The 18,970-nt window shown below is 55.2% G+C and overlaps 2 protein-coding genes across 7 annotated transcripts in view; one reads left to right on the plus strand and one right to left on the minus strand.

Moving 5' to 3' along the window:
• The window catches only part of LOC100676533 (cytochrome P450 2W1), a 21,497-nt gene extending 13,604 nt beyond the window's left edge, over positions 1-7,893 (plus strand). Inside the window, exons 10-14 of the mRNA XM_023555834.2 lie at positions 4,239-4,412; positions 4,746-4,884; positions 4,974-5,155; positions 5,703-5,844; positions 6,242-7,893. Of these exons, the coding sequence (XP_023411602.2) occupies positions 4,239-4,412; positions 4,746-4,884; positions 4,974-5,155; positions 5,703-5,844; positions 6,242-6,432 (828 nt within the window). The 3' untranslated portion in view covers positions 6,433-7,893. The remainder of the gene's footprint in view (positions 1-4,238; positions 4,413-4,745; positions 4,885-4,973; positions 5,156-5,702; positions 5,845-6,241) is intronic.
• A 1,173-nt stretch (positions 7,894-9,066) lies between these two features.
• Positions 9,067-18,970, minus strand: part of C12H7orf50 (chromosome 12 C7orf50 homolog) — a 120,557-nt gene continuing 110,653 nt past the window's right edge. For 5 of the 6 annotated variants that reach the window (XM_023555903.2, XM_064295946.1, XM_064295945.1 and 2 more), the window contains 4 exons: positions 13,189-13,403; positions 11,901-11,982; positions 10,702-10,734; positions 9,067-10,144 (listed from right to left, as the gene is read on the minus strand). In XM_023555903.2, the coding sequence (XP_023411671.1) occupies positions 9,956-10,144; positions 10,702-10,734; positions 11,901-11,982; positions 13,189-13,403 (519 nt within the window). In that variant the 3' untranslated portion in view covers positions 9,067-9,955. The remainder of the gene's footprint in view (positions 10,145-10,701; positions 10,735-11,900; positions 11,983-13,188; positions 13,404-18,970) is intronic. The other variant, XM_023555902.2, reaches the window with a different exon arrangement.

Below are 18,970 nucleotides of genomic sequence, written 5' to 3' on the forward strand. Positions count from 1 at the left end.
GCTTTACTCCAGGGGGCAAGAGACCATTAGTTGAATTTTAGATGGCCGCTTACAAGCTTTTAAGACCTCAGATGCTACTCACCAAAGAACTTTGTCTTTAACAACTAATTTGTGCCAGTTGATGGTAGATGTCCCCAGAGTCTATGGTCTTTGAGCCTAGGAACTTTGTCCTGTGAAGTGTTTGGTTATGTCTAAAACGTTCCCCTTGCTGTGACCCTTGTGTGTTCATTGTCTATATTAATATACAAAAAGCACCTACAGTTACGTACATAGAAATATCTACCACCAAACCTGTATCTGTGGGTGGATGTGTTCCTTTACACCCTCCCACACCACTTGGTATACCTATCTACCTATGTAAAAAAAAAAAAAAAAAAACTATGTACCCATTCATAAATTAGTGTTTCTTCATACGATCGTTGCAGGATTGTCTATGCTATAGTAATTACCATTGTTGCCCTTTGTTCTTGCCTTGCTCCCAGTGTCCTCCCATGCCTTGGTCATGTTTTGCTGACTTCCCCCGTATTGTGTATTGCCTTTTCCTTCATCAGTATTAACACATGTCTTCTATCTAGTCAGTAATTTTCCCTCCCTCCCCCTTCCATCCTTGGTAACCATCAAGAATTTTTTTTCTTTTTCTGTGTGTAAACCTTTTCTCTTTTTTTAATAATAGTGGTCTCATACGATATTTGTCCTTTTGTGATTGACTTATTTCAGTCAGCATAATGTCCTCCAAACTAATCCATGTCGTAAGCTGTTTCACAGATTTGTTTTATTCTTTATCATTGTGCAGTATTTCATTGAGTATATGTACCACAGTTGTTTATACATTCATCTGTTGGTGGGCATTTAGGCTGTTTCCATCTTTTTGCTATCATGAATATTGCAATGAGCGAACATGTCTCTTCATGTCATGGCTCTTGTTTCTTTAGGGTATATACCTAGGAGAGGAACTGATGGGTCATATGGTTTTTCTATTTCTAGCTTTTTAAGGAAGTGCCATACCATTTTCCATAGTGGTTGTACCATTTTACATTCCTACCAGCAGTGTATAAGAGTTCCAGTCTCTCCACAACCTCTCCAACATTTGTTATTTTCGATTAGTGTCAGTGAGATGGTATCTCATCATAACTTTGATTTGCATCTCTCTAATAGGGTCGCTGTAAGTCAGAATCGACTCGACGGCGCTGGGTTTGGTTTGGTTTTTTAATGGCTAATGATCTCAAGCATTTCTTCATGAATTTGTCAGCCATCTGAATGTCTTCTTTGGTGAAGTGTCTGTTCATATCCTTTGCCCATTTTTTAATTGGATTGTTGGTCTTTTTGTTGTTGAGATGTTGAAGTTTTCTATAAATCTTAGAAATTAGACCCTTGTCAGATATGTGTTGTCAAAAGAATTTTCCCAGTCTGTAGGTTCTCTCTTTACGCTTTTGGAGAAATCTTTTGATAAGCATAAGTGTTTAATTTTCAGGAGATCCCATTTATCTAGCTCATCTTCTGCTGTTTGTACATTTTTAGTTACGTTTGGTAATCTATTTATGCCATATTAGGGCCCCTAGCATTGTCTCTATTTTTTCTTCCATGATCTTTATAGTTTAGGTTTTATATTTAGGTCTTTGATCCATTTTCAGTTAGTTTTTGTGTATAGTGTGAGGTATGGGTCCTGTTACATTTTTTTTACAAATGGACATCCAATTTTTCCTGCAGCATTTGTTAAAGAGGCTGCCTTTTCCCCATTTAATGGACTTTCATCTTTTGTTGAAGATCAGTTGTCCGTAGGTCTGAGTTCTCAATTCTGTTCCATTGGTCTATGTGTCTGTCGTTTTAACAGTATCAGGCTGTTTTGACTACTGTGGCTATATAGTAGGTTCTGAGAGCAGGTAGTATGAGGCCTCCTACTTTGTTCTTCTTCAATAGTGCTTTAGTTGTCCTGGGCCTCTTTCCTTTCCATATAAAGTTGGTGATTAGTTTTTCCATCTCATTAAAGAATACTGTTGGAATTTGGAATGGGGTTGCATTATGTCTGTAGATTGTTTTGGGTAATATTGACGTTTTCACAATGTTGAGTCTTCCTATTCATGAACATGGTATATTTCTCCATGTAGATCTCTTTTGGTTTCTTGTAGTAGTGTGTTGTAGTTTTCCTTGTATAGGTCTTTTATGTCCCTGGTTAGATTTATTCCTAAGTATTTTATCTTTTGGGGAGGCTACTGTAAATGGTATTGTTTTCCTGATTTCCTTTTTGAAGTTCTCTTTGTTGGCATAGAGGAATCCAACTGATTTTTGTAGGTTGATCTTGTATCCTGGTATTTCGCTGAATCTTTCTATTAGTTCCAGTAACTTTCTTGTGGAATCTTTGGGGTTTTCTATGTATAGGATCATATCATCTGCAAATAGGGATGGTTCTACTTCTTCCTTACCAATTTGGATGCTCTTTATTTCTTTTTATTGCCTTATTGCTCTAGCTAGGACTTTCACCACAATGCTGAATAAGAGTGGTGATATAGGGTACCCTTATCTGGTTCCTGTTCTCAAGGGGGATGCTTTCAGTCTCTCTCCATTATGATTAATGTTGGCTGTTGGTTTTGTATAAATTCCCTTTATTATGTTGAGGAATTTTTCTTCTATCTATTCCTATTTTCCTGACAGTTTTTATCAGGAATGGGAGTTGAACTTTATTCACATGCACTTTTTCATGCTGACTTCACAAGTAAGGTGATGTTGTATGGTGTGAGGTAAGGGTTAACATCAGTAGCCATGATTCATGAAATGCTGGAGAAGTGCATCTTGAGTCTTCCTGTGCCTTGGTCCTAATTCTACCAAGTGAAGTATGTGTGGGGGAGGGGTAATAGGTTCGCAGGAACACCCACCATCCCCCTAGGATTAGGATGACTCTTTCTCCTGGGCTTCTGACTCCCCAGTCAAGTTCACCCATGGTCCCTGCCCTGGAGAATGGAGACCGGAGGGGTCAGTGTAGAGTGAAAGGGGCAGCCAGTAGCCAGGACTGGGCAGCTCCCAGGGCAAAAGAATGTGCCAGATGTTCTACAGCCCTCCTCAGTGAAGAGGTGACACATATAACCTTCTACTAGTAATTGTTAATGTTGGGGAAGAAAAGTACAACCAGGTAGGGTTGTGAGAGCAGTTGGTATTTATGGAGCACCTACTGTATGTATGCCAGATGTTGTGCAGGCACCTCAGACATGCCCATCCTCCTAGTTCATCCTCAAACAACCTGGTGAAGGAGGCTGTATTCGAGCCCATTTTACAGTGGGGTCTGCTGAGGCTCTGAAGTTTGCAAATTCTCTTTTTCATTAACTGCAACAGATGCAAAGTTATTTCCACAGTAGCAACACCACCCCACCCCATCTTATTTCTTTAAAAAAAAAAAAACTCCTTGCCGTGAAGTTGATTCCGACTCATATCAACCCTACAGGACAGAGTAGAACTGCTGCACAGGGTTTCCAAGGAGTGGCTGGTGGATTCGAATTGCTGACGTTTTGGATAGCAGCCGAGGATTTAACCACTGCACCACCAGGACTCCTTAAAAAAAAACAAAACAAAACAAAAAAAACATTGCCCTGGAGTTGATTCTGACTCTCATAGCCACCCTATACGACAGAGTGGAACTGCCCCATAGGGTTATCCATGGAGCACCTGCTGGATTCGAACTGCTGACCTTTTTGTTAGCAGCCATAGCTCTTAATCACTACACTGCTGGGGCTTCCAGGGCTCCGTAGGTGGATGGAAAACCAAAACACCCAAACCCGTTGCTGTCGAGTTGATTCTGACTGATAGCGATTCTAAAGGAAAAAGTAGAACTGCCCCGTAGGGTTTCCAAGGAAGAGCTGGTGGATTTGAACTGCTGACCTTTTGGTTAGCAGCTGAGCTCTTAACCACTATGCCACCAGGGCTCTGGGTGAATGGAAAGAGGGGGCAAAACTGCAGGAAGCTGTTGTGACTTGCACATACCTAGCTCAGGTCTTACCTGTCCAACTGCTCCTTCCTGCCCAGCAGATGGAGAACTGTCTTTCCCCGGTCCTGGAGTGGGGTCCTTCAGTCCCTGGTCCTGGGGGTGAGGTCCCTCTGTCCCTAGTCCTGAGGGTGGGGGCACTCCCTTGTGGCCACAGCTGGGCAGATCCTGGTCCTGAGCGCAGCTGCAGGCGGTGGGATAGACCGATAGACTGTCCCCCAGGGTGGGTCCTGTGCCTCACCCACAGCACTGCTGCCTCTGCCCCCAGATGTTCAACATCTTCCCCCGGCTGGGAGCCCTGCTCCAGCTGCACAGGCCCGTCCTGCGCAAGATCAAGGAGGTGCGCGCCATCCTGAAGACGCTCCTGGAGGCCCGGCGGCGCCACGCGCTCAGCGGGGGCCCTGTGCTGGGCTACTTGGACGCCCTGATCCAGCACGGCCAGGTGTGAGCGTATAGCCGGACCTCCCTCAACCCAGACTTACCTGACCGGGGTTTACCTAAGTGGTCTGGGGGCATCCCGAGGCCTCCCCAGAAAGGAGGGGGAGGGGTCTATGCCCGTCGTGCACCAAACCCGGCCTCATCCTGCATGGGGCCTTCTCTGAGCCGCAGTATCCTTGTCTGTGCAGCTTCAAAGGGCTGGTGGGAGGATAGGGCCCTCTCTGCCTGTCGTCTGCCTCGCACCACTCCCGCGAGCCCAGAGCTGTGTAAGTGGTGAGCGGGGCGGGGCTGGGATCCCAGGCCCTGTAGCCTAGCCCCGCCCGTCCCACCCCTGCAGGGGGAAGAACTCCCGGACCTATTTTCCGAGGCCGACGTGGTGGCCTGCACCCTGGACATGGTCATGGCTGGCACGGAGACCACCTCGGCCACGCTGCAGTGGGCCGCCCTCCTGATGGGCCGGCACCCGCGCGTGCAGGGTGAGCCCAGCGCAGCCCCGAGCAGCTCCTCGAGCGGGTCCCGGCGGTGCGGGACAGGGCTCCCACAGACGCCTGCCCTTCATCCCTAGGCCGCACGCAGGCGGAGTTGGACCGTGTGCTGGGCCCCCGGCGGCCCCGGCCGGACGACCAGGCTGCGCTGCCCTACACCAACGCGGTACTCCACGAGGTGCAGCGCTACATCACGCTCCTGCCACACGTGCCGCGCTGCGCCGCCGCCCCCACCCGGCTGGGCGCCTACCTGCTCCCCAAGGTGGGGCCCAGGGTGACTTGCCCTACTTCCCAAGGTGGGGCCTCTGACCTCCCCCACCGCTGGCCACCCCCAGGCCCCACATCCTGTACCCATTCAGGGACCGCCAGGTGGCCGAGCCTGGCCTCAGGGCTGGTGCCTGATGTCTCAGGGTCCCCTTATTGGAAGCAAGAAGCGGGTTCAGGGGCAGGCAGGGGCGCCTTTGGTCTCACAGCCTCCTCCTCACTGGGCTTCAGAGCCACGTGACCTGGGTTCTCATTGTATGACCTGGGGGGAAGGGGGCGGTTCTCCCTGTGTGACCTGGAGCGGGGGGGGGGTCACTTGGCCTCCTAATGCCAAGTTCATCACCTGTGGAATGGGCTGTAACAGCTATGGGCAGAGCTGTGTAAGGGGTCTCCAGCAAACCTTCAAGAAGGTGAAGCTGCCTCCTCTCTGTCTCCTTCCTGGGTTGCCTCAGCCTACCTGTGCACCCGCCTGAACGCAGCCAGGCCGTTCACTCTCAGTGCCCCATTTGGGGCCAGGTGCCCAGGCTCAGCCTTCACCTCTGCAGGGCACGCCCGTGATCCCTCTGCTGACCTCTGTGCTCCTGGACAAGGCCCAGTGGGAGACCCCTGAGCAGTTCAACCCCGGCCACTTCCTGGACGCAGATGGGCGGTTTGTGAAGCGAGCGGCCTTCCTGCCTTTCTCTGCAGGTACCAGGACCCTAGTCAGTGGCAGCACGGGGGCTCCCAGTGGGCAGGGGCTTCCCCACCTCCCTCCTGGGGCTGCCGCAGATCCAGCACTGGTTCCTCCCAGGTCAAAGCCCACCTGTCCCTGCTCCTCCAGGCTTGCTCTCAAGGCTTAGAGCTCGTGTGGAGGCATCAGGGGCTGCTCCCCTAGGCATAATGGAGACTCCAGTTCACCTCCGTGACTCTGATGGAGAGTGCCTTGCCTTCCTGACACCCCCCCGCCCCGGCCCCACTCTGACGCTGGCTTACTAAGGGGAGGAGAGTCGGGAGTCAGCCCTGGCAGAAAAGCCAGTGCCATGTGGAGGGAAGGGACTGCTTCTTGGCCGCCGTTCACCCACTGGCATGCCTTGGTTTTCCGCAGGTCGCCGTGTCTGCGTCGGGGAGAGTCTGGCCAGGACCGAGCTGTTCCTGTTGTTTGCCGGTCTCCTCCAGAGGTTCCGCCTGCAGCCCCTACCCAGCGCCCACCCAGCAGCCCTGGACGCCTCACCTGCCCCGGCCTTCACCATGCGGCCTCGGGCCCAGCCCCTGTGCGCGGTGCCCCGGTGGCGCTGACCCAGGGGGTGGCTGTGGGGTGGGCTTGAGGACACCCCCACACAGCACCCGGGACCTCTGCTGCCCCACGGCCACCCTGCTCCCAGTGTGGGGCGCTTGGCGGGGGACTGCAGGCTCCTTTACCCTGTCCCTGCTACCTATAGACCCATGGAGGGAGGGGCAGATGCTCCATTGGGCCCCTCTGGCCCCCCTCTCCTGGGGGTTCAGTGTGTCTCCAGAGCCCACCACCGGCCCACACAGCCTCATCCAGGGGGCAGGAGGCCTTCCCCATGGAGCATGGTGGGGACTGGGCTTGCATGGTGGTGTTGTGGGGGGTGAGGAGTGGGAGACAGACACCCACCCAAGGGCCCCAGCCCCAGCTCACCTCATTCTGCACTTTTCGAGGTCCCCGCGCCTGCATTCCCCAGCTGCCCCATCAGGGGCCGCCCCTGGCCCTCATGGGAGCAGTCTTCCTGTGGTGAAGGTCCCCCTGGCGGTGGCTTACACTCCGCTGCACTCCACAGGGCATGGACATGAGGTCCAGCCCTAGGCTGCCCCCAATTTGCTGGAATGCGTACAGCAGAGGTGATGCCAACTGTGGGACAGGCTTTGCTGGGAGGGTGTAGGGCTGCGGCGCCCCAGGCTGAGACCAGTTGTAGGCTGAGGGCCAGCCTGGCCCTGAGTGTGGAAGGGAGGGACCTTTGGGGTGGTCCCACTCCTGGAGGCCCTCTGTGCTGACCTCCCCAGGGCAGGGGATGACTAGAGGAGTTCTCACACCTGGTTCTGGGGATGCCCCTGCCATTGCCACACCCCAGTGCCCACATGGTAAGCAGACAGACCAGCAGGGCAGCCACCTCCAGGAGGATCTACATGGCATCAGGGAGCCCCTGCAGGGGAGCAGAACGTGGGCTCCTCACAGGTGACCCTGCAGCCCCACCGGGCCCTGGTACAGACGGGGGGCTGAGGCCAAGAGGGTGACACACTGCACACTGACAGAGGTGGCTCTGGGATGTTGTCGCCAGGCACAGCTGCACAGCTAGGGGGCCATACCTGGGTGTCATGCATGGGCTGAGTCAGGGAGTTCGGGCCCGTTGTCATTAAATCTCCCATGACCCTGAGTCTACCACTGCTAACATCCCCTTTAAGAATGAGGGGACAACAGGGCTCAAGGGCACATACGGGGCTCACAGTGACCTCCCCAAGCGGGGGCCTCCTCCAACCCTGACCTCTCTGAATGAAGGCTGCAGGTTCTGCAAACATGGTGGGGACCAGCTTACACTAATCAACCGTTGTCTGACTTTCACATCTAACTGGGTGTCCTTCATTGTCTCTTGAAGCAGGCCTCCGTTCCCAGTCACTGGTGGCCTGGCATAGGGTCAGGGACACTCCGGGCAGGCTGGAACAGGAGGGGGCATTGTAGCTGTCCTGCCAGCATGGGGCATGGAGACAGCCTTGGGAGCTGGCCTTTCCACATTGGCTGCCCTCCCGCTTGGAGCCGCCTGGCCCAAGGCTGGGTCCTGCGGCTGTGCCAGCCCAGGCTTGGATGGGGTGGGTGGGGACTACAGGGCTGAGAGCTAGGCAGCTTCTAGACCGTCATTCCAAGGGCCTATTCTATGGCCTGTTCTGTACCCTCTTCCCTTCCAAATCTCGTCTCTGCCCCTGGTCCCTTCCCATGCCTGAGGCCTGGGCCTTTTAAATTCAGAAGCCAAGAAAGGCATCTTTTTTCTCTCTGTGGCAGCCTCCTTTCTGAGCTGCGTGAGCAGGAGGGTCAGGGGCTGAAGGGCAGACATGGCCAGGATGTACGCATTGCTGGCTGTCCTATGCCAACAGCAGGCCCTCACTGTGGCGTCCCTGTGCAGGAGAGTCTGGCTCCCGCTGGCAGAGACCCAGCTCCTGAAAGAGATGCCACTTGAGGGCACCCAGTCCAGGGATGGCGGGGTGAGCTCTAGATGTCAGAAGACAAGGAGACTACCTGGGAAGTGGTTCCCATGCAGCTGCAAATGGTGAGGGGTCCCGCTGCCCCAGGACCAGGCACCCGTGCATAGAAGGTGCGCACTCACCCTGCAGGGGAACTGGCCCAGAGGTGGAACAGGAAGGCCAGGGTGGCACTGTGGACAGGCGGAATCTCCAAGCCTGGTGGAGGGTGAGCTTCCAGAAAATTGGGTTGCTGTGCTCAGGGCTGTGGCCACAATATTTTGCGGGGGAGTCTCTGAACCTTTCTTGGGACTGGTTGGCCCAGATCACGATATGCCCTGTGTGGGGTTCACAGATTTGGGGGCCAGCTGTGCTGTATCACCATGTTTCTGGGGGAAAAAGTGCGGCTGAGGCCAGGATGCCGATGCTGAGCTGTGATAAAGTTGGTGGTGGGACTCAAAGGCTTGACTGTTCTCATCTGTACATTTGAAATGCCTGACATTTAGGAATTAAAACATACAGAGAGGAGTGGGGATAGAGGGAGAGGGAGGAAGGGGAGAGGTGATCCTGGCAGAGAAAAGCAGGTAGCAAGGCCCAGAAGCAGGAGGGAGCACCCCCTTCCCGCTCTCCAAACCCCTCTCCACCGCCTCCCCACTCTGCAACTCTTCCCCCAACCCCCCAGCTCTCCCCCATGCTGTCCTGGCCCCTCCCCACCCCTGCTGGTCCGAGTTTGCTCCTTTGTGCCTGTCCCATCCAGTCCTGACCCGCCCACCCAGTGTCCCATGAGAACAGCACACGGCCACCTTGGGGTGGGGGCTGTGTCAGATTTTAAAGATGTGGCGCGCTCAGAAAAGGAAACAGCTGCACAAGCACCACACGGTGCTGGCCCAGAGAGGTGTTTTATTTTATGGATGGTGGGAGGTGCCACTGCCACAGGCCCCACCCGGAATGTAGCAGGGGACCAGGAACAGTCTGGGAAATAACCCAAACACGGGGCACCCCACGACACCACTGACCACAGCTGAGCAGGGGGAAGGTGGTGTGATGGCTCTGGGTCAATTTCTGAAAAACATCCCCGTAGAAAAATAGACATTTCCCTCAACAATCTCCTTGGGGGCTGAGGGCCGTCCTCAGGCGAGGGCCAGGGACTTGGATAGCTCAGAGCCATCTCATCCATCCATCCCGCTGCCATTAAGTCCATTCTTACTCACAGCAACCCTACAGGACAGAGTAAAACTGCCCCACAGGGTTTCCAAGGCTGTAATCTTTATGGAAGCAGACTGCCATATCTTTCTCCTGGGAGCGGCTGGTGGGTTCAAACTGCTGACCTTTCGGTTAGCAGCCAAGCGCTGTAACCACCGCGCCGCTTTCTGCTCTAGAGGGATTTAAACAATGCAGAAGGGCACAGCTCCCATTCCAACAGTGGGCAGACACCTCCGGAGAGGAAATCAAGGCTCTGGACGTGGGGCTCTCGCTAACCGAGGCAGCTCGGTGGGAGAGGCAGTCTGCAAGACCGGAAGCAGCTGTGTTGCCCACTGGCAGCCAGTGCCCCCCGGGCCCACAGCCCCACTGCAGTGGGGTGGGAGGGGTGGCCAAGCGGTATCCACGGGGCCCATGGACAGTCACACTCCTAGGAGAGCAGCTGCAACACCTGGCGGACCCGCTGGACCTGCCCCAGCAGCAGGGGGTCCGGGTTGCCAGCCCCTGCCTCGTCCAGCGCCTGCATCCGGGCCTCGGCCTTCTGCACAGTCAGCTCACGGGCCTGGCCCTTCAGCCCCTCCAGGTAGGCCAGCAGGGTGGGGAAGTGCTCGTCAGGAACCTGGATAGGGACAGAGATGAGAGCAGTCAGGGTCGGGCAAGAGAACGGACTGGGAAGTGGACCCTGCGGTGGGGAAGCGAGGTGCTTGCAGCACGGTGCTCCGACCTGAGACAGGAGCGTGGGGTGACCAAGCAGCACCATCTCGTGAAGAGCTGGGCCGGGACCAGCCCCTGGGCACCCCATCGTCGAGGGCCTTGCGCCTTACCTGCTCCCACCCCATGCAATCGCTCAAGGACGGCAGGAGCAGAGGAAGGTGGAGACAGGCCCAGGCTGCGGGAATGTTTCTCCTTCTGCCCCAGCTGAGTCCTGCACAGACCACACGGGTTTCCACGACCCGCCCCGCCCCCCAAATCCCACAGAGTCGAAAGTAAGTAGATGTACATTCTAAAGGGATAATCTGCTGGGCTGAGGGAGAGGGGACAATGGTATTAAGACTCGGGGGGCGTGCAAGCAGACGGCTGACAATGGCTGACTTCCCAGACGTGAGGAGCAAGGAGCTCACCCAGCAGCGTGAAAGATGAGCGAAACCAATGACACTGTGGAACCCTCTGCCTTACCCTGGACTCCAGAGCTGGATCACCCAGTTGTTTCTAGAAACAGGAGTAAGGACGAAATGTGGTTGCAAGTTCTCTTAAAAAGAAGTCAAGGACTCACACTTCCCAATTTCAAAACTCACTGCAAAGCTACAGTCATCAGGACAGTGTGGTTCTGGCTTAAGGACAAGACATATAGACCAATGGGATGGACATGAGTCCAGAAATAAACCTTGACATCTGTGGTCAACTCAATTCCAACAAGGGTGTTGATTCCATTCAATAAATGGTGCTGTGACAACTGGACTCCATGCCGGGGGCGGACTTCTGGGCTCAGCTCAAAGGCCCCTCCCTCACGATGCTTCCTTGACCCCGAGACCGACAGCACCCCCCCAACTATGTGCACTCAGGGCACCCTCAACCTCCTGCAATGGGAGTCACAACTGTCAGAATAAATGATAACAGTGATAGGTCACAGCCCACCAAGCAGAGAGAGAGCGGTACTGATGGATGTCACCCAAAGAGTCAGTCAGTACACATGTGGGAGAAGAGCAAGCTCTTGCTCACAGTGGCACCAACTAAGGAATGTGGCTGACACGATGGTGCCGCCACAGCACGGTCTGACCAGAATAGGGTCAGTGAGGGCTGAGACTCATGGGTGACAGCGCATGTTTCTGTAGCCTCCAGGTCTCCCCGACAGGACACATGTCAATCACTGGGGAACAGTCCCTCTTGCACAGAAGCACCAGGCAGATTTGACGTTAACCTGGCCACTCATGCCCCTGCCCTGAGCCAGTCCCTTCCATGGAGCCTGCTTCCTCTCTGTAAAGTTAAGGGTCAGACTGGGGGAGTTCAGGGTGGGGAGGTTGCACCATTAAATTCTATGAGAACAGATCTCTCCAAGGGGCTTCTTGGCCCAAGGTTTCAGCATGGCTGCTGGATGGGGGTGACAAGAAGCTTTCTGGCTGAGGCTGCCCCCTCCTTGCCCTAGAAGGAGGGGCAAGTAGACATGGCCCTGGCCCCTGGGGACCTGGCCTGAGCCCCCACCTCAGAGACCTAGCTGGTGCCACCCTCCCTGCTCCTCAAAGACCTGGCCTGAGGGTTCCCCATCAGCCCCTTAGGGACTTGGCCTGAGCCCCTACCTCAGAAACCCAGCTGGAGACACCCCCCGCCCCCACACCCCTCAGAGACCTGGCCCGAAGCCCCACCACCACCATACAGACCTTGTCGCTGTCGTACATGTTGACCAGGAGCCAGGTCTGCCGTGTCTTCTGGAACTTCCAGTCCTGGTGCTTCTGGGCCCAACTGGGGAAAACCAGGGACATCTCAGGGTGAAGGAGCTGGGGAGACCTCAGGCCCTCACTCAGGGGGTAGGCCCCATGCCTGGGCTATGCGCACCCTCAGATACCCCGGCCAGACCAAGTAGGATGTGGGGCCGGGCCGCCTGTATCCCCTTTGGGGACTGTCAATGGCAGCCCTGTGATTCCATAATTCTGTTAATATCCTGGATTTCTGGGTTTGGTCATTGTCATTTGGTACGTGTTTAGTGGGCACTATGGCCAGTTACCTGCTGGCAAAACATTTCTGAGCAAACACAAAGGATGGCCAATGAGGGCTCAGCCAGACCACCTCGGCTGTGTCCTCATCAGGCTGGCCTGCCTCACAGGGCTGCCAGCTCCAGGGAGGCGCACACATGGACGAATGTGGAGATGGAAAGCCCTAGATGAGGGGCGACAGCTAAGCACACCAAGTCGCACACAGATGACGGCTCAGTGTTCTGGAGCCAACCTGAGCCCCTTCCCTGTCTCTGAACCCGGGGCCCACTGCTTCATCTAGAAAATGGGGACAGTGACAGACAAGACCTCTCTGTCCCCAAGAAGCCCTGTCTGCAGTCACACCTCCAACTCTCATAGCGTCAGGGTCTAGGGATGGGTCACCTTTCTTGAGCAGCCAGATTCTGGCCCAGGGTGGTGGCACTGCCCGCCTGGGAGGAGGAGGAGTGCTGGACATGCCCTCGGCAGGAGCATGGTAGCTGATCCAGGCCCACCTAGCCCAGCTCTTCCACCCAACCAGGCTGGGGTGTGCGGACTACAGCCCTCTGAGCCAGTCCACACAGTCCCTGTTTCTTGGGGAGCCTGCTGGATTGCATGCCTCCACTTCCCCGGAAAACACCTTTGCAAATGAAATTTCTAACCCCCTTGGCCTCACTTCTGGGCCTCTGGAAGCTCCTGCATGTGTGGTGGGCTCATTATCTGCCATTCCACCCAAGCCAGGGCTGAGCCAGGTGTGGGCTCCTTTCCTCACTAAGAGGGACCCAGCCTGCCACCCGCGCTCCTGGCTCCTCTGCGGACTCCTCACCCCTGGGACTGCCCCATCCTGCCCTCTGCCTGCCTGCTCTCTGCACCCTTCGACTGGTCTGTCATTCCTCCCTGCAGGAGCCTCTACTTCTGTGCCATCTTGCTCACCAGGCCCACGGCCCCATCCCCTGAGCACTAGGTCAGGGTACCTTACCTACAGAGGTAGTCCAGGGCCAACGTGGCCCCCGAGGGCACGGGTGTGGGTGTGGCTGGGGTCTGTGGGGCGGGCTGGCTCCCTGCTTCCCGCAGGCGCTGCTTCTCCTCCTTCTTCCGTTCCTTCTTCAGCTTCCGCTCCAGGGTTCGCTGCTCCCCCGGGGACAGGGATGGCGCTGGGTTCACCTCCAGCACCTTGCTACTGGCTGCCCTGCTCTGAAAGTCAGAGGACAGCCAGCTCTGTCAGGCCTCTGGGCAGGACCCTTACTCTCTGCCCCAGCCCCCACTCCCACACTGGGAAGATGTCCCCAAGGACTCACAAGGCCCTGCTGATGGCATGAGTGACCCCCCCCTTGTGCACTGGCGGGGGGGGGGTCAGTGGTCAGATAAGTATGGGGACACAAGGCCCCAAGTCCTGTGGGGAGGGCCTGGCTTAGCTGTGCTTAAGGTAATCTCGGGCCCCTTTCCCTAACAAGCAGACCCTGAGTTCTGCAGCCCCCTGGCTGCCTGGGGACAGGACTGTCCAGTGGGGATCTTGTCTCCACAGGGGTGTTGTCTCATATAGGGGCCTGGGGGTTTGGGGAGTATTCACTCACCTCCAGCAAATATTAACCATGCCTTCTATACATGCATGATCCCTACTTGTTGGGAAGCCCTGTGCCAGCTGGGATGCAGTCAGTGGGGCAGCAGTCTTGGTGGACCCCAGGACACCTGTGTGTAGCTTTCTGAACCCCCATTCCCAGTACCTCATTCCCTCTTGGCCCCGCTGGAGCTGGGGGCTGAGGTGGATAGAGACCTTCAGCACGAATCTGGGTCCTCTTGGGTGGCCTGTGAGGTCATGCTGTGGTCTTGTCACAGCTACCTCCACCCCCACCTCAAACTAACAGAAAACCAGGATGAACAGTGGCAATGCAGCCACCCTGGTCAGGGAGGGGCCGCTGTGACCTGGCGGCTGTCTACGCACCGTCTTTCCTGGTAAAAGCCAGAACAGCAGTGTGTTTACCTGGATCGGGGCCAGGAGCCTGAGAGGAAATGGCCTCGGGGCTGGGGTTGTGGGATCTGAAGCTACAGTGCTTTCAGGAAGGATGAGCCCAGCTCATCTGGCCCACCTGCACTTTCTGGCCTTCTCAGAACCAACTCTCTCCTGCCCCTACCTCTACCTCTGTCCCTCCCCCAGGACACCAAGCAGGCTTCTTAAATGCCAAGCCCACCTCTACACTCCCACTTAGTGTACCCCCGCCTCCAGAATCCTCAGGGCTGCGCCAGGTGATCCTAGAGGTGACCATGAGGGACACTCAGACCCCAGCCCTCAGATCCTCTTCCATGGCACCCCTCCTGAAGGAGTCTGCCCATGAAGCCCCTGGGCAAAGTAGCCTTCCGTGCATGGCACTGATCTATCACAACAGACTACTCAGGGGGGCCCGTCTTTAGGAGGCAAGGAGATTTCGGGCCCTGTATGTGGTTGATCCAGCCACTGGGTGCCCTTCCCCATGAGTCACACCATCGACCACACAGCAGGAACAGGGTCCCTAAGGATGCTGGCCCAGATCAGCACATGTTCCTTCTGGCTACTCCTCAGTCAGAACCCCAGGGGTGCACAGGCTAGAAAGCACACGACCGACGGCCTGAGCCCTCACATACATGGCAGTTTTAGAAAGTTGGTTTGAAAACTGAACTTTAATCAGGCTTATGACCCCAATTATTAGAATTCAAGAGAGTAAATCAATGCAGCAAGTGACTTTTTCTGGAAAACAACGAAGAGTAAGAAAGAGAGTGTTCCCCACAATTTCTTAAATTATTTTTTTACCTTGAGATCACTGTAGACTCATATACCATTGAGAGAAATACATAGAAAAACCCCTGTGTCCTTCACCTGGCCTCCTCCAGTGGGTGATGGCTTGCAGAACTGAGGGCAGCGTCCCCTCCCCCTAACAGTCCCATGACTACAGGACCCACCGGTCTTCAATGACTAGAAATACACAGTACTCAGCAGGAGCACTCACAGTCAGCTAGACAAAAGATGCAGGATAAACTGTTAAATTCTTTAAAGGTTCATTCTTCCAACCAGAAAGAAGAAAAAAAAAAAGCACAGTTGGCCCTCCGTATTGGATTCAACCAACTGAAGACTGAAAATATGGGCGGGGGGGAGGCAGAAGTTCCAAAAAGCGAAACTTAAATTTGCTGCTCTGAGCACTAGGCTAAGTGACGTGAATGAAGTGATGTGCAGCATCCCCTGCTGCAGCCTTCCGCCACTTCACAGGCACTCAGTCTCTCTCCAGCACTCGTTTGAGCACTGTTCACCTCGCCATGTTGTCATTATTTCCTAAACGATACATTACTGTATACTATTTACACACCATCTACACTGTATTAAATATTATAACTAATCTAGAGATGATCTAAAGTATGCAGCAGGACGTGTGTAGATTATATGTGAACACTATGTCATGTTATATAACGGACTCGAGCATCTGCGGACAGGGGTTGAGGAACCAATCCTCCGCAGACAGCGGACGCCGAGGGGCAACTGTAATTTGGTATTTGGTTAACCAAACACATGAGCGATACTTTACTTAGTAGTTACCTACCTCCTTCCTACTACACAAATGAACATCTGATAACAAAGTTGACCCTCCCCATTCCACTGTTTGAGAAATCCCAATTGAAATTCACACACGTACATCAGCAATTCAGGAAGTTGCTGCTTTGTAACCCCACAATAAAACCTGCCAAGCCCCAGGAGCTGGGAGGAGGCCATGGACACAGCCAAATGGTGCAGGGCTGCTACTATCTCCCTGGCCAGACGCTCTGGTCTCTGGCTTGAGTGCTGCAGAAGCCTCTGCTAGCTCGGCAGACCCGAGCAAGGACAAGGACCCTTGTCCCCAGCATGCCCTGGGCAGATTACCTCAGAGCAGGGACTGAAATGGTACTCTATAGGGGGCAGCTGCGCTTGTCCACGGCGGTGAGGTCTGAGGTGAGAGCCGGCCTCGCGGGGCTGGGTGCTGCATGGAGGCAGACACGGGCTCTGCCCTCGGGGAGCTCACAGCCGGACACGTGAGCTCCTGGAGGACAGGGACAGCGGCTGTCTCGGGGTCCCAGAACCCCAGGGTGGGCAGAGGCGTAGACATGGTCAGACGGGAGGCGTCCTTGCTAGTGGTGCTCCCACGAGAGCAGGGTGCTCTCCTGGTGGGCCACAGAGCCTGGCACATGGTGAAGCTGCACACGCTCTCAGAGTGAGGCTCTCACATGGGTAAAACACAGTATACAGGCTGACTGGGGGTACAGTCATAGACTCAGGGATACAATCACAAACTTGGGGATATGAGTCACAGACCTGGGTACAGTCACAGACTCAGGGTACAGATCACAGACTTGGGCTATGGATCACAGACTTGGGGTACAAATCAAACGTGGGATCAAGTCACAGACTACTCAGGGTATAAGTCACAGACACAGAGTAGAAGCCACAGACTTGGGGTATAGGTCACAGACTCAGGGTATAAGATTCAGGGTACAAGTCACAGACTTAGGGAGGAACCAGAGTTGGGGTACAGGCCACAGACAGAAGTTGTGAGATTATCATAACGTCCACCTGAGACACAGTCACGCACGGCCTCATTAATGCACAGGTGACCAGGCTGAGCGGGCCTGACAATCCTGCAACTCACAAGGAGCGAGGCACACAAGCAGCATCTCAAGGTTCCTGCCGCAGTGATGTGAGGTGACAACACTGTACCCGCTGCTGGTGGAGGCACAGCACATGACCACCACTGTGGGGGGGGTGCTGTGACACCCACAATGCGAGGAGATACACTTCAGCCAGGGATTGGTGAAAACAAAGACCTGGAGCAGACCCCTGATATGAGTGCCGTGAGAACAGGACCGACTTAAGCCCTCACTTCCCACAACACACACATGACCTCGGGGGGCTGGGGTGCTTGTGAGGTGTCTTTAAAGGTTTAGTGTCCCCGAGCCCCTCGACATCTCTCCCATGAGGACACAATACAAACCGCTGGTCTCTCCCCAGAAACACATGCTCGTAATTCCAAAGAACTCCGCAAAGACCCCGACTCCAAGCCCAGCTTCCCACCCAGAGAGAAGGAAACGAGGGTTGCACTGGGGAGGCACCCCTGTACAGGCCTCGGCTCAGGCCACAGGTGGAGTGAGCGTGGCCCTCAACCCAGGCCAGCGGTCTGGGAGAACAGCTTCCAGAACGCCTCTCTGCGGTGGCCCTGGCTGATATGGGAGTGCCTCCTGTCCCTGGAAAACTCTGCTCCACTGCTAATGCTGGAATCAGCTCCAGGCCCTCTGCCAGGACTCAAAGTGAGGGCTCCAGCTCCAAGAATGGCCTCATGTTACAGGCTGCACGCAGGCCAGCTCGTACGACAAACCGTGAAGGAGCTGAAAGATGCCCCAGGACGCAGACATGGGCAGCGCAGAGCCCCAATGGTGCCGCGTCAGGAGGACGTCGGGAAACTTAGCTTTTTCCAGCCTTTGCTCTTAACCTGAGGACTGAAATGAAAATGTGACATGAGATAAAGTTTGTTAAATGCCAATACACAGGGGAAAACCAGAGGACACGGAGTAACATATCTGGACAGAAACCATGGTGGGAGCCGTTCTGAGGACCAATTGTGGAACTGAAGCTGGGTGGACAAGGTTGGGCCCGCCGACCCCAAATGAGATCCCTTCTCAGTGTTCAGAACAGTGGCCAGAGGTGGACCCAGGACTGCAGGTCTCTCCAAGTTGGCCTGGAGACACAGATCCCATTTCAACAGGGGGGACTCTTCAGCAGACGTGTTTGCACAACTTCCCCAAAGATGGGCAGCCCCCAGCCAGCGCTGACTGACAGGAGCCCAGCCCCACTCTGGCTGGGTGGGTCCCGTCTTCCCTCATGGGCAGAAGATCCAGCTGCAGGATAAGGGGTGGGGAGCATGGACCCTTGGTGCTTGGCCACTGGATGCCAGTGTCTGGGCAGAGGGTTGTGCTGAGGTTGGGGCCATAGGCGATGGGCCACATCCCGGGACAAAGAGGCACGCCGCAGGGGCTACTCTAGGATGGGGCACCATTTTCAAAGGTCAGATGTGGTCTCCTGAAACAAAATGCTCTAAGACATCGCATGTTGCCATTTCTATTTTCAACACAACACATTTCCTAGTCCCACAGGCCGTTGGCCCCGTCCCACACCTGGGCTGCCCTGGATAGCATGCTTCCTTGCGAGGACGGACAAGGGGCAGAGGGTGCGTGAGGGGAGGAGGGAGGGCGGCTCTGCTGTGGCCCCTCGGTGAAAGGACACAGAGGACAGATGTCAATGCAGCATTCCTGGCAGTGCCATGGACAGGGTCTACCAAGTGGCCAGGGCATGCATCCCTGCTGAGACACTGGGGGCATGTGTCTCCTCGTCCCCTCGGGGCCACTAAGGTGACCCCAGAACATGGTGGGGCCAGCACCCAATGTGTTCAGTGAGGACTCTCCTGTCCTTGGAGAAGCAACTGGCAGCAGGGCTACATGGTTACAACGGCCTCCAGCCCCACTGCTGCCGACACAGCCACAGTCACTGTTCCCTCTCATGACACGTTCACAGAAGGGTGGGCTTGGGCTCCTGTGCAGGGCTTCAGCATGACCCTCACTCCTTCACTCAGAGCCTCTTGCCGCCTCTGTGGGGCTGGACGCCCAGAGGTGGGCACCAGGACCTCTTCTTCCACCTGCCCAAGGGTCTTGCATGGGACACAGGACTCACCAGGACACTCTACAGGCTAGGGGCTCCTCTCTGGGCTGTGTAT

The sequence above is a fragment of the Loxodonta africana genome, chromosome 12 (assembly GCF_030014295.1).
Source record: "Loxodonta africana isolate mLoxAfr1 chromosome 12, mLoxAfr1.hap2, whole genome shotgun sequence".
In the NCBI taxonomy this organism is placed as follows: domain Eukaryota; kingdom Metazoa; phylum Chordata; class Mammalia; order Proboscidea; family Elephantidae; genus Loxodonta; species Loxodonta africana.